The sequence below is a fragment of the Varroa jacobsoni genome, unplaced genomic scaffold (assembly GCF_002532875.2).
Source record: "Varroa jacobsoni isolate VJ856 unplaced genomic scaffold, vjacob_1.0 scaffold_1192, whole genome shotgun sequence".
NCBI classification, from domain to species: domain Eukaryota; kingdom Metazoa; phylum Arthropoda; class Arachnida; order Mesostigmata; family Varroidae; genus Varroa; species Varroa jacobsoni.
Window position 1 is genome coordinate 5732 of NW_019214094.1, and position 14836 is coordinate 20567.

At 41.2% G+C, this 14836-nt stretch overlaps 1 protein-coding gene across 3 annotated transcripts in view; it reads left to right on the forward strand.

The window, feature by feature from the left end:
* LOC111267471 (uncharacterized) overlaps positions 1-14836 on the forward strand; it is a 71331-nt gene that overhangs the window by 4704 nt on the left and 51791 nt on the right. For all 3 annotated transcript variants that reach the window (XM_022845743.2, XM_022845742.2, XM_086971337.1), the window contains exon 2: positions 74-492. In XM_022845743.2, the coding sequence (XP_022701478.1) occupies positions 121-492 (372 nt within the window). In that variant the 5' untranslated portion in view covers positions 74-120. The remainder of the gene's footprint in view (positions 1-73; positions 493-14836) is intronic.

Consider the following 14836-nt stretch of genomic DNA (forward strand, 5'->3'; position numbering starts at 1 on the left):
CTCGCAACTCATGAAGTATCGTTCTAACGGCCGCGTTACGTCGTTTTCTTTGTTGCATTTTCCGCTTCCGCAGCTTCCCGGTGCGATCTAAGCGGTGGTGAGGAAGTAACTGCAGCGGCAATGAAACAGACGGCCTCGATGGAGCGACTCGGGGTGATGATGGCCGGAGGTCTTGTCGCCCCCATGAGCCCTCCACTGGGGGCCGATGAGCCGGCGCAGCTCAACTCAACAACTTCGACAAATATAGCAGCAGGTCTAGTCGGAGGAGCAGCATCAATAGCAACAACCCCCACTACAGTTCACTTTCAGCAGACAACTGTTGCCAGTAGTGGCCACAGCAGTAATAACCAGATGCTACACCTCGGTGGGATCCATACCCCCTCAGCACCTATCGCAACAACGACGCTTTTACCCCATTCGCAACAACAACATTGCCATCAGTCAAAGCAGAAGCACTATCATCAAGAACTTCATCTCCAGCAGTTGAGTACGGTAAGTGCGTTTCGTGTAATGTAAAACGTTATAGAAGCCGACAACAATAAAGGCCAGTGTTAAACAAGGCGTTTGATAGATACAAAAACGCGAATTGTCTACACAATATGCATATACATAACGTAAACCCTTTAACAAAAATGCGACAGCGGATTTAGGACGTATTGTAAATATTAGGTCATCAAATATCGTCACACTTCGAACGTGGCGGCATCACGCGAGTCGAACGTCAATCAATGAATGCTTCTCGGTGCAATAATCTATTCTTTAACTGATCTATTGATGATTTACGACCAAATACGAAGCTAAATAAACATGGCGACATTTATACTATGATTTTCACCATAGTATTTAATGATAGACAGTAATACCTGGCTGGCCTCAATCGGATGTGACCAGAAATTTAATTTTGCAAAGACTCGATCTTCCCAATAGACGACCAATAATTCCTACTATACGATGCGGATCAAATTCATACATTAAACGAGTAGAGGGTGTGGCGATCCTAACTCGGATGCATGGTGAGCTGAAATGTGAGTTAAAAAGAACACCGAGTTTCAGTCTGGAATTGAACTTCAGGCCTCATCGCAGTCAATCTCAGAGTATTCTTTTTGTCTAGCTTCGACGTAAACGTTGGCGTAGCACCAACTTAACTTTTCCAATAAAGTGAAATCCCATACAACTTCTATAATAGAACAATTTATTCGTTCTATCATTGGTACATTACGTGCGAGTTAATTAGGTTATTTGTAGATGACTTTTCTATCATGGACGCAGGGGGGGAGCACGCGGCCAAAGAAGATTGTCGTCTAGCAACGTTCTAGTTGCGGATAGGCTGAGTCTGATCATCTGACAGTTCATTGCAAATGTAGGACGCAGCATAGCTGCAGGCTAACTAGTCTTGTTCTGTCCAGGCTCGTGCAGCGGGTTATACCGCAACATCGTCTAGGCCTACAAGTACTGCCTGGACGACAATAGTTTCGTTAGGCAACTTTCCAACAAAGAACGCTTAGGCTAGCACACGCACGTGTAAATTCTACGTGCATAAACTGCGTGCACCGTTTTGCGGCTATAACATGCTTGCATTGCGTCAAGCTTTTGCAACTTTTTCAAGTTGACAGCAATTTTACCAAAAAAAGGATTACTTAATATACGTAGTTGTATTTGGCGTGGTGTCATTCGTACTAAATCCATTCGAGCAGAAGACATGCTATGAAAATAATATGTATTAATTTGGAAAAATTATATTCATTTAGTTACTTTCGTATTAAATAGAAAATAACTTTTTAACAGCTCAAAGAAGACATTCAATATTGAGAAACCTTCTTGCTCACATTCTTCAACGTTTTTGTTCGCGCAAACAAATGTTACCTCGTCCCTTCGAATAACAGACCCACGCGTGCGTTTAAGTCTGATGAGAGCACAAACAGCTCACGCTCTTTCTGCAAAGTGGCCTCCGGAACAGGTTCCTGTAACATGGCTTGCCGAGCTCTCTCGGCTGCGTCATTTCGACTGCTCACACACTGACTTTTAAGAGTCTTTGCCTTCTTGGATTTGCATTATTCCGAAGGCCCCAGAAGCATTGCCTGACTATGACAGGTAAAATACAACGTCTCTATGAGAGGGGATGAACTAAAAGTTGGTCAAGAAAAAGTTATGAGTCTTACGAAAGGCCAAAATCTCAGGGAGGTTGAGCAGAAACTTGATATGCATGCAACCCCCTGAAGTGCACAACCACTAACCTAGACGGTATATTTCTTCTTATATCTGAGGGATGCATGTGTCTTAATCTATGGGTAAAGGGACGATTTACCTTCGACCATGTACGTACACTTCATGCGCAAACAATCAATCCGAATTGGTACGTGCATGTAGTAAATGGTAATTTATGCGATCAAGTTATATGAATTTATCTATACGAAACAAGGTAGAATGTCGATCCTACGGACATTTAAATTTCCATGAAGATCGTTAACTTTAATACCTATAACAAATTTTATAAATATATTAGAGTAGTTTTGTCTAATGTGAGATACTCAGACGAACGCTTATTGTTTGCCTTAGCTGGACATTCACTCTTGTAAGGCCATCCATTGAATCTCACTTTTTGTTCTATCCTGTGACGGACTCTCAGTATCACCCAGCAATCTATTACCAGGAACGGCGTTGAGTGCGTCTGACATGAATGCCTTATCTTTTACGGCAATAAGTATTCCCTGTTCATTGTGGTCGATTAGGACCTGGCCTATAAATTTTACTGCATTGAGTAACTGGGTGCATCGTGTAGATGCTCTCAATTCGATAGTAATACCATATATTTTAAGTAAAAAGGAGACGGACATCGAAGCTGTAGGAGAAATAGAGATAAATTATAGACCTTATGTGATAGTGCCACCTTCAAACATTTCATATAAGACCTATGCAATAATTTTAGGAACAGGGCAGGTTTGAGAGGGGCGAATGAGACAATTATTGGAGTGTTAGAAAACGACTGGATTAGTTAAATAGTACGTTAGCAAGGTAAGTTTTGTCGTCGCATTACAATCGTTGCTAAAAGAACTGAATGACTGTATGTTTTACACTTGTTCTCTAACTTATACAGCGTAGTCTACGTATTATTATACACACTGAACATAAAAATCCTATGCTCTATGTGGAATCAATAGTAATTAAGGTGATTTTATTCCATCTGAAACAGATGGACGTCATAGTAACACTGCATACGCTTACACGTTGCGAGCATTGAAGATCTGATCGATTCAAGAACATAGACAAGACGTATCTCTATCTATGTAGGTCCGATTTAAAGTTACCGAGGTGATCCGCTATACAAAAACGTGCCGTTCGTTACGAATCGCAGATTCTTATTAATAAACTGAACGACGTCTTTGTGATGCCGCAGCCTATATAAAACAATAGCTGTCATTAGTTCTTTCTATCTTTATAGGGAAATCTTAAATAAGCAAGGCACCTTCCACTGCTGGCATACTAGAAGCGCAAATTAAAAACAAAGTTCAAAGAAGCAATAAAATGTGTATATAGAACAACGTATATACAACGACGTTCCTTCTTGGGCTCGCTGTCCTGCTGCTAAGTTGAAGGGCAATGGCAGCTGCAACAGCGTCCTGTTTGCAACTAGTGAGCCGCCGCCGCCGCCGCCGCCATTATTCTAATTGCTACATCCCCCCCGTTTCATTCACATTATGCTAGGCATAGCAAGGCTACTTTACGGCTGTACAAGTCCCTCCGGCCAACTAAAGAGGCTGCCACATTCTATTCATTTTAAGGCTAATCGAAAACACCATGTCCTACCAGTTACCCGTCGCATACATATTAAATCACATAAAGAATCAACAGTTAGTCATATAAAAAAAAAGGGTTAAGTAGATAACAAATCTTATAGTACCATTTGAGGATGTCAGACGCCTCAGTATGCCCTCAACAAACTGTACCCGTTTCGGTCGAATTCGTATTGACACTCAATGCCGGTCAAGGTTACCGAGGGTGCACGAGCGAATATATGCTTTAGCATGTCAGTAAACAATACACTGTGCCGTTACTTTAGAGGCATCCGTTTATGTCTGAGGGCGGCAAATGAACGTAGAACAATCATAGCGCACCTTAAGGTTTGTGGTAATAGCGATAGCTAATCACGTGGATGGATTAGCCACATGAGTGAACCAGTCGAACAGAAGAATCGCTTCCCGTCGCTCGGGAACAGAACGTAACAATTACTACCGTCAAGTGTGTCTGTATATTCCATGAACAGTTCTGATGGCTCTCGATCAATCTCTGCTCGTTGGTTCCACTCAGTGTCTTCTATTCGTTGCAAAACGAAACTAATCCGGATGACATTTACGTTCTGCTCACCCTCGGCTCGCTACGTCTTTTTGGCCTTGGCCCTGTTTGTTGACAAACAGTTGGAAAATTTTAAATGGCCATCGTCTACGCCTGACGAACGTTATGTACTCCAATGGTACTTTACACGCTGTCGCTCACGCACATACAAAATCAGTTTATATATTTCTCTACTCGTATATAAATAGTACTAATGGAAACTTATCGTTTACTTTGGCAACGATCGTTATCGATTCTTTTTATAGCTTCTATAATCAAAGAATGCCCATTAAAGGATCATTGAACTTAAATCAATAAGCTAGTATCATGATAAAAGAAACCAATAGTCCATTTTATTAACGTAGCATGAACTTCCCATCGAACGAACGTGAACTTCCCATCATCATCATACACAGAAACTCCTCGGCTACTAATTTTGCCCTATTATACGTTCTCTGAAGCTTAAACAACGATCTGTTTATCACCGAGTAAGAAAAAACCCTTTAGTTGATGCCTGTATAGATGTAAATCGATTAATTTAACCAAAACGTCTATAAGCGAATGATGTAATTACTTTCTATTATTTCTTTATCTATTATAGCTGGGTGGTCACCTTTATGTTTTTTGGGTGATGTTTTTTCATTAAGATTGACCATTTTAATGAAAAAAACATCGGATGACAATGAAACCTGCCTGCTTTACTGATTTGATCGCTCTTACGAGTTGGAATATGAGGTTTATTTGCATATCTTCTTTGATCTATTTCTTGACAGAGGTTTTATGCGAAACATTTTCTATTATTACGTATCGCTATTTGATTCAGCATTTTGATTTCGTTATGCGTAGCGGAGGTATGAACCCCTCGCAAGAACCTGGTGCCGCTACCTAAGGTGCCGCTTCACTTGTCTACATCCTAAGCGTCTTCGGCGATAACGCTAATAGCAGTTCTCACATGTTTTTCTGCCTCTCGTCCACTTGTCTCTATTGTACAACCCACGAGAGCAGTTAACCCGGCAAAACTATCTTGTTTGTTGATATGTTCCTCTGATCAATCATAGCAGCTCGTTTCGCTTTGGAAACTCAATCGAACAGATTTTGGCAATCCGCGTTGCGTTGGCGAAATTTTGGCAATCCGCGTTGCGTTGGCGAAATTTTGGTTGTCGTCGAAATTCGAAACAGAATTGCAGCCGTTAGATTTTTTGCCGAAATGGACATTCCGAAGCAGTATGTAATAATTCTAAGATGTCTGCGTTGCCCTACTCGTTAAAGAGGAACCATTTGTAGGCACAGTGTCCTGGTTCATATGATAGAGGCGTGCCCTCTTAAAGGGGTATTATGCTCGACTGAACACGAGACGACAGGATAAATCCCTTCAGCGATACACATAAAGTAATCGAGTAAGTGGACTGTAGCTTTCTCCGTCCGATGTCTAGGCTTGCTGTTGCCTCTTTTCTTTTCGTTTTTGGCTTTCCAAATCGAGGTGACCGCCCTACGAGGAACGTCGGGTGGACTAAGCGCGTTAAGGAAAGGCCAGCGGCTGTGTCAACGCCTAAATTGCAGGGAACGAATACATGTAAAGGCAAAGTAGTGAATAAATCAAACCGATTTAAATGCTAGCATAAAGCGACGTCTTTCACTAAATTACTTAACCAAAATAGAACCACTTGCTACCATTCGTGTATCGTCACTGCACAGAGCTGAATACACGAGTCAAATGGTCCTCGATATTCAGAATAAGACACACATTGTCAAGCCGTACCTATCGAACCGATTTTCTCGGTACTATGGCTGATCGAGGCTGAGGTCCTCGACCTATGTCCTACTTTAACATGTTTTTATCCTCCGTTCCATTTGCGGTTGCCTATATCAAAGGGGGCGAAGGGAGAAAAGAACGCTAAACGAGGGGGAAGGTGGGAGTAAAAGCAGGCGAGTAGGACATAAGAAGAACTGATGCGACAGGACAGAGCGAAGGACGTGACTAGATAAGTGCGCACTTAGATGGCGACGAATATTTAGGAAACAATGGCGGCGGCAGCTGCTGCTGCTGCTGCTGCTGCAAGAAAAAGGCGTGGGGTAATGCAGAGACTGTGTCATAGTAGAGATGCAAGTCAAACGCTAACTAAGCGTCGTCGTGTCATAGATCTAAAGAGGAAGACTGTGCTCGGCCGTTGAAGCGGTCATTGTGCGACCAAGACACCTTCTTGTGGACGGCTACGGTGCATATTCACGCAATCGACTACGGATGATAGTAGAATAAAAGGGAACAGGCAGAGAGACGACCGGCAGTGGTTTATGTCGGGCAGCGTCGCCGCGTTGTTCGTTACTCTCGATACTTCCTTAAATCTGATAGCCAATTTCCACAGTGGGAGTGTCTCGTGGAAATAGCTTCTGGTTTCGTCGGTAGTATTTGGCCCGTGCAGCTTACAGCTTGCTTCTGGTAATGAGTAGTTGATCGCAATGAACTAGTAATACACAAATATACTTAGTTCACAAAAGGCGTATTTTCTCCATTTGACATCTGATGAAAAAGAAAACATGGGGGCTTGCTGTTTGTTTATTGCCACTTAACCCACTTAACTACAGTACGACGTTGAGCATTCCTCGTTCACGCCCAATATTATAGGTAAACTTCTATACTAATTAGTCTGTATAACTAAAGAAAGCAGATACTATGCTAGACTTCTTCATTAGTCATTAATTGCCAACAGACTGAATAGCAGAATCATCCTGATTTGCTGGTCACTTCCGTCATCTGCGCGGTAAATTGTCAACTTGGTCCTGATGAGCGTTTTTCCTTTCGCTGTTTTTAGCGTGACTCGCTGCCAGAGGAGGACCAAATGATCTTACGCATGTAGGATTATAGTGAAAAAGTTAGTCAGCTTGACAGACATTGATATTGCGATTTATACAACTTCAATTCAATTGGGTTGTACTTCTTTCGCCTTATTTCAATGAAAGTTAACCAATTCCTTTTTCCCAATTGAACTTCTATTTCTGACCTACCCTGTTGAAAGCGATATAGTATAAAATGTAGGTTAACTGTGGCGTATCCGACGTAGAGTAACGAGCCTTTCTCTCGCCATTATTATCGTATTAACAATCATCCCATGTTTTGCTGAATATTCTATGCAAGCTTAGCGTACATACAACCGGTACATAGATGACACTAAGATTTTTAGTTTTATTTTTGGGAATACTAAAAGCCTGTTTGGCATCTGTATTTGAAGCACCGGTGTTCAATATTTAAACTAGAAATTTTATACCATTTTGATCAAAAGAAATCAAGTTTTAGGGGAAGCATGAAAAAATTAAATTGCACTAAAATTACCCTTCATCGAATAGGAATCCAAGAAACCGATATTTCATTGAAGTCATTTGTCTTACCTCGGTTTTTATCATACAAAACAATGACAACTTTGACGTTTGCTGTCAAATAATATACGAACGATCATGAATCTGCAATGCAGATTCTTCTCTGCAGCTAACAAGCCCTCAACAAAGCCTTTGCACGACACATCTTAAATTTCTCTAAATTTTTCTGCATCATTTCGTAACATTTCCTCCTTGGAGACATTTTTAAGGAGTACTCGCCCACATTTTCCTGAGGAGCACGCGACTTGGTTACTTTCTAGGATAATTACGAACAAGCGTAGGGGGCGATTTGGGCAGTTAGGACCATATAATGCCTCCTTTATAATCATAAACTAGCTTGTCTTTTCACCAGAATTGACGCTTCAGATTTTACCGGGGTGCGCAGTGTTAAGTAATAATAGCTTTTATTTATCGGAGTGTGATAGCAAATATCTACGTCCTTACAGGATTCTAGGGAAATACTTTTGGATTGGACCAATAAATGTTTATAATAGATCGTTACAATATAGATCGGAGGTTCTGAATTTAGCTCTATTTAAACCAAGTATCTGACAGGAGACAGGGTTAGAAACAAGAAAGAAGGACTGTATTGAATATTATAAGCACGCTTTGGGTTGTTGTACATTTTGAAGCACATAGACCTACGTTACGTGCCTCTAAATAACAAGGATCTTCTACAAGCACTTGTCGAATGTGTCTGCTTTAGTCACATTTAAATATTCGATGTATTTACGCACTCTCTAGATTCCCTATAAATACTTCTCGATGTTTGAATCTTATCAAAGAACGGTTGATCTTTGCCACAGTGTAACTCGCAGTCTGTCACATACTGGTGAAACTAACCATAACACCCTTCTAACACGCTTTATAATTTTTGTGTGGTTTCTTTTGCGCAAGCTCTGTTAACTATCTAACACAGAATTCTCGTTTTTGTAAAGCTGGTCGGGCTAAATAATCTTCATATCTGTATAATACTAAGACAATATCGAGGCTGTTTATGCTGACCAAGATCGTTATCAAAATAATAATAATAATAAATCAAGTTTATATAAGCATTCGTTCGAGTTTAATTCAGACTTCTCTTCAAGACCGTATGCTCTCGAATCCGATTGAAGATCACTGCAGTTGTAGTATCTGCTTGGCTTTCCACATTATTGTATCGTGTGTTCCTTCGTACAGAGATGTCAAAGTTTGTACAGCTAGTTTTATGTTATTGTATAATATGATAGTTTTTTAAACGTACACGACCCTCGGAAGCCTTTACTGTTATCAGCAAAAACATTAATTGCCAGTCGTAATAAAAAAAAGAAGAAGGCATTTTCTGTCTGTACGACTTAGACAACACGTTTGAAAATCAAACTTTTTTCTATCGAGAGATAAAGTCAACGCTCGGATACAGAATTCAGTCATCTTCTGAAATAGGCGAAAACGCACTTTTCTTAAATTACGCATTTATAGCGTTCACGTTAGAGTCGGATAAAGCAAAACGCGGAGACAATAACATAAAAACCCTAGTAGAGACTTCTAAAAGTAGAAGTATGTTGCCTATTTTAGCACTAAATAAGTAGAAAGCGTACGGTGGTGCAAAGAAACATAGCGGCGGGAACAAGAGGCACCCAACTAAGCGCGCACGAGTAATTATTTATACATAGTTGAATTGATTAACCTTTCTCTATTAACGCTCAAGCAACTGGTGGTTCAACACCCTATAATATGTGTGTCCTTCAACCAAAAGTACTGACAAAGCCGGCTCAACGAGCTAACGTATACTTGGCTGCGTCAGCGTTGGGCAGCTAACGGGCGACGTTCTGCCCTCAGCTATATCTCGCGCCAGAATCAAACATGCTCGTCGTGTGTTCGTGCTAGCATATATACAGGTGTTCCGACTGATTCGAATCTTAAGGTTTACTTAACAAGGAATCATGGCCTATGCGTCTATAAGTGGGCTTAACTTTGGGCTTTGTGGCTCGATTTGACCTGCTGCTTCCGTTAAGCATTCAGATGGACGACCGAGGGTACCGCCCGGTCGGTCGGGGCATCGCGAGTGTCTACGACTGCTACGGCCACTTCGTACTATTATTAGCCGATTGTAGGCCCGACTGCCGCCCAAACACCAATCAACACTACGCGAAGAAGCCGCTCAACTCTTATAAATAAAAAATACTAGAAAAAGCGTATTGTAAATAGATGCCTATAACAGAATCATAATCTGATATCGCATCGCCCTCTATCGGTTACTTAATAAAAAATATTACTTAGCTAGCGGGAAAGCGTACTATACATACGCGCGCCTAAACAGTGACAACAGCTAATACATAAGTAGTTCCGTATATCAAAGCATAACATAAAGCCCGGCAAAGGATCATTATATTAACGCCTACACCTAGAAAGGGAAAAGAAAAGATTGTATAAACGATCGTCCAGGATCTAATATAGGTCAACAACTCGAGCGCGACATGTGACAATGATACTCAGTGGCTATGCGAGCTCTCGTAATAGAAGACAAATTAGAGTTTCGTATCCTGGTCATTTCAGTACTTAGGTTAAAGTTCGACTTTTTACGCAGTTACCTGATCTAAACAAAGCCAACAAGGCGTATATTCGAATGCATAGCTTGTCCTCCCTCGCTGGCCTCGATGCTGGCGATTTTTTAGGACGTATGTCCGACTGGACACTGCATCGACTCAATTTCCTCGCATTTTCCTTCCTAGACGACTTTAACAAGTGATAGATCTGTTTCACTCCCGTCAATTACTTCCTTAACTTTCAGGGCCCCTTCACTGTTTCTCCGCATTATTAAAGGTACATCAAACTAAGAAATAAGTACCACTGTTTTCTGTACGAACCAACGTTACAGAAATGATAACTTCTATTTCATGATTAAATATTCAAGACGAGTAAAAAACGGTATTCTCTATGTGTGTGAAGGTGTCACAAATGGTAAGGGTAAGTACGTGAGCTGAAGTTAAATAGACGTCGTTGCTTTTGTTTTAGTACTAAACAAATCGAAAATTTTAGAGAAGAGAAAGTCTAGCTTGGTTCAGGCTAGAAAAAGATACTGTGGCCAATACAGAAGAATCATTTACATTTCTTATATGGAGGAACTTATACATTGATACCTACTTGTCCAGTGTGTACGAATAGGCCACGCATCTGCTATTTCTGCAATTGCAATATAAAGCCGAAATGAATGCCGTATCTCCTTAGTGGATCTTCCAATAACGGTAAACATGAATGGACTTGGGCAACGTTGGTGTTTGTAACAGTGTCTACGATAAAGTTACTATAGTCAAAGTGTCTTTAGTTGCAATAGTAATATTTGGTCAACAAGCGTCCGTCCATGGGTGATAAACAATCATCTCACTAAAAGCTTTCTGATTATGCTAATAGGCACTTTACTTGAGACACGGTGCAGTTATCAGGCTGAGAGGATGGATCTATCCGAATCGTGGCTGAATCTGCTCGTTACTGTTACGTTCGGATAGCGATTCATTATACACTACCCATTAGCTATGGTCGTATGATGGTGGCTTCTCGTTGCGAATCCTTAGAAAACTCTGATCTCGATCGTGTACGTGAAATACATTCAGATAGCTTCTTTGAGTCAAATTTACTCATACCATGCGTGATACGCACGCATGAATATGCCTCTGGGCGTGGCTGCCCAGCCTGGCCGATAAGTTATCATTGCCCGTTGAACATCACACGCTAGGGATCCACTTGGGAGCTAATATATTATAGTATCGTGAGGAGCGGCGGTGGCGAAAATGATGAAGAAACATCTTTTTTCATAGCTCTAGTTTCTTGTACGAGTGCCAATCGGAAACGACTTGGACATGTTGAAACTAAGAGCATACTACCTACTAGAGTAATGTGGCCGGTCGCAGAGAAGTAGCACTGTCGAACCTTAACGTCTTTCCTTTAACTCGTGTTGCTATTGTTACGTTGGCATATCGTAGTATACTAGGAGTAGTCTTACCCTTTTGAGACACCAGTGTGACACACCCTCGTTAGCATCAAGCATTGCGTTAATCGAAGTTTATGTTTAATTTTTGACTTAGCTAATGAATTTTTATAGTAGGAGAACTCGAACGGAGGATAGCTTCGATCTGTCCAACGAGTTTTAGCATAGGTTGAAGGTCTGTTGCCGCCGCAAGCGTTGCTACCAGAAAAAAAATAGCTGTCATTTGCCGTTAGCGCTCGCAGTAACTGCTGAGGCGGATGGCCCGATGAATCGCTCATCTTTCCTCCTGTGGGCTATGTGTTTCGATCACCATTGACTCGTCTGCCGTTGCAGCCGAGTTTCTGCCGTTCGAAAAGTATTCGGTTGACTATGAAACGTTCGTTTGAGCAGTGGTTCAGACGGTACAAGAAAGCCCATATTACCGGATGAGCGATTGGACATGACTGAGAGGATACGGTGAGTATAATCACGTCTGAAGCCATACAGCTTAATGTAAGCAGAACCCAAAACGTCTAACTCCTCTTAATAGAATTCAACCTGAACGTTTATCGATTTGTGGCACAGATATCACATATTACGCAGGCGGCACATTTACAAAATTGCCTTATTGTATTTTTCTTACTTGGACTAACTTTGAACATTGTAAAGCAACGAAGTAATCCTACTTCGTATGTTAGAATCGTGGCCGCTTCTATTTTCCATGATCGTAATGATGACATGTAAATGCTTCTTTCAATATGTAGAAAGAAGTGTACTTCACAATATATCGAACCATTGATGTGGCTCACGCACAAATCGGGTACGTGCGAGGGGTTCTTCTAAAGATAAGTCGGTGTGTATAATAGAAACAAGACCTGGAATCAGTAACCTGAATAGCATATTCCACGAAACCGGATTACGCAAGTAGAGGCCTATAGTTCTTATCTATTATATAATGAAATAAAGGATTCTTTTGTATTGAAGTATCTATACGAATCGTTTCATAGGCAGCCAAATATAATTTTAGGGCAATCAAGCTATGATAGTAATGTTAGCCCAGCACCAGTAACAGATCAGGTAGGGATCCCCTTACAAATCTGGAACTAGGTGTGGATACAAAACGAGGCTAAATTTACTAATTATTTTTTATAAATACATAATTGGAATAAGTCAATATAACTCCTGTCGACTTGTAGAGATGCGTATAGAGAAGTGCAGTTGCGAGAAGCTTCATTCGACTCGGTTGGAGCCTCGGTCGACTCTGGTATACCTACGTAAGACTCAGTCGCCTAGTAAGACCCAGTCGCAATCTAGTATACCTATGTTAACCTGTCACCGAGATTGCCACGCTGAAGACGAACTCTGACATTGTTTTAAATGCCAACCCTACATAGGCTGGTCGCCAGGCTGTCTGTTAGCGTTCAGCTTGTTGGCTTATGGCATGTGGGAAATACGTGCACGTTGGAGATAGAAAGTGTGTCAGCACCCGGCAAGCCAGCGTAGTTGACAGCCTTAGGAATATTTCTTGCTGGTACATCTACTATTGGATACGATAAGGTCTGTAAATAAATCCATCAACTATTCTACGAATGAGGATGTCCTGCGTACTTTGCTTTACTTGAATGAATCAGGCTATATATATATGGCCTTTCTGTTTTGAGGATCAGTATCGCAAAATGAAGAGTAATATAATTTATAGTAGAATATAATTATGCCTGGGTGTTATATGCAGTGCTGGTAGAACATAAGGCGCCATACAATGTAGGCCGTTCTCGTTTATCGTCAGAATCAGCGTAACATTAACTGCATAGAAGAACGTACAAGCGAACGATTTAGACTGAAAATAAACTCTTTGTACGATTGAGGTACTATAGACAAGTGGCAAGACACTGGCGGAGTTCGAGCGATTGAATAATAACCGTCTTAGGCTCGACCAAACACGTACGGCTCGTGTTAAGAAACCTAGGTGTGAGCTGAAGATAAAATCTCTACGCACAATGGATGTAAGCTTGAACAATTCTGCTGACTAGAAGCACCGCAAATCATTCAACTGGATTTGTAGTGGCTCTCAGCATGTTTAATCCTGTGTAAAAGTAATATAAGAGATATTAACATTTCAAACCAGTTTGTGAACATACAGCCGCATTGTCCTATGTCTTCTACGACAAAAATTGCCACAGTAAACCAATGGTGGCTTAAATAAAATTTTAGAAAATAATTTACAAAATTCATTTTTCACTTTGCAATGAATAGGATAATAATGTAACGTACTCTACACGAGATTTGAAAGCCTATCAATTTAGAACTCAATTCGGTTAAGTCTTGCCGAGGAAATAGTGAGCTATCGAAGCCACAATCACAACCTATGTCCAGACCCTGCGGTTTCAGGCTACAGCACTTTTGTCGTTATAGGTAATGCCCTGGACTAAGGCATCGAAGCCTATGACTGAAATTGGGCTAGAAGGGAACAGGCTTATACTGATAAGAAAAATAGAGCATGAAACATTTGGCCTATCGGCTAGGTCTTTACAACATCATAATAACAATAATATGGTCATATACTTACTTCACATTTGTTTTAGCACTCGGAAAATGTTCCGTGTTCAAATAAGCGAGGCAGTAAGGCGAGTGTAAAACATCAGATCTTCGTATTAGGTACTGGAAATCGTCGGCGTAAACAGGGAGGCATCGTTTTCTTTAAATCTGTATGGTTGAGAACTCACTTATGTCCTAGAAAAAGAAACATCAATTTTTGTTGAAAGTAAGTGAATGCATACCGACTCTTTTGACCGACCTGTCTATTCTGTTCTGTTTGTTTGATGACAGACGACGACGGATTCGTCGTCGCACAGGTGAGGGCGCGAAGTAAGCTATTCATACAACGTCGACCGTTTGGGAGCATGGTATAGTCGCTGTATGGGTGCCACGCCCAAATTGGTAGGCTTCAGCTGTTGGTCAATTGTTGTCGATTAATCGCGTCTCGTGAGGAGGGAGCGAACCGAGCTCAGAGCACTTTTATTTTCATAGCGTTTTTCTCTATGGGCTGCAATCGTTCAGGACGAAAGATCGATGTCACAGACCGACTCATGGGCTGGCGAGCGGTGTGACGTACAGGAAATATCGTCATCTGTGATAATATGGTGTCTGCTATCGACATGGCGATGCGGGCGGTGTATTGCCAAATATGCGCTA